We start from the raw sequence: 545 nt of genomic DNA on the forward strand, positions 1-545 counted from the left end.
CCTGCTGGATATACTTTCTTAACTACTTTCAGTGTAAGGCCTTCAGACAATGCAGTAGAAAAAACTTTTTGAATTAAAAGTGTTGATGAAATAGTAAAAGAGAAAACAGTGGTGTGGGTCACCTCTACCTGCAATATGAGGTCTTGTTGGATACTGTTCAAGCAGTAGTTTTGGATTTTCAAAAGTATCAACTTGTTGAAGACAGCTTTCCAGTTCTTTAAGCTTTAATTTCTTCATGTTTATGGTTTTACTAAAGAAAATAATGTGCAATCAATTACAACAATATAAATAAACCACGTACGATCTTAAATTATTTCATACTTAAAATCCCCTGGTACTCTTCAGCATCTCCTGGGTGTTTTCACGCTGCCGTTTCCCGGGACGCAGCTGGTGGCGCACCGATGATGGGGAATGCCCGGGCGGTGGCAGCCCCGCTCCTCACCGGCTCCCGGAGTTCAGGCCCTGGGCTCCGCTTCTACCGCCCGGACCCGCCCGCCGCCCAGCCCTAAGCGGGACAGGAGCTGGGCCCCCGCGACCGCCACCAC

The 545-nt window shown here is 47.5% G+C and overlaps 1 protein-coding gene across 2 annotated transcripts in view; it reads right to left on the reverse strand.

Annotated features, from left to right (window-relative positions):
• Positions 1 to 545, reverse strand: part of METTL5 (methyltransferase like 5) — a 4,523-nt gene that overhangs the window by 3,790 nt on the left and 188 nt on the right. Inside the window, exon 2 of one of the 2 annotated variants that reach the window (XM_005415845.2) lies at positions 129 to 250. In XM_005415845.2, the coding sequence (XP_005415902.1) occupies positions 129 to 237 (109 nt within the window). In that variant the 5' untranslated portion in view covers positions 238 to 250. Of the gene's footprint in view, positions 1 to 128; positions 251 to 321; positions 506 to 545 lie in introns of those variants that run through there. The other variant, XM_031055860.1, reaches the window with a different exon arrangement.

Source organism: Geospiza fortis, unplaced genomic scaffold (genome assembly GCF_000277835.1).
Source record: "Geospiza fortis unplaced genomic scaffold, GeoFor_1.0 scaffold112, whole genome shotgun sequence".
NCBI classification, from domain to species: domain Eukaryota; kingdom Metazoa; phylum Chordata; class Aves; order Passeriformes; family Thraupidae; genus Geospiza; species Geospiza fortis.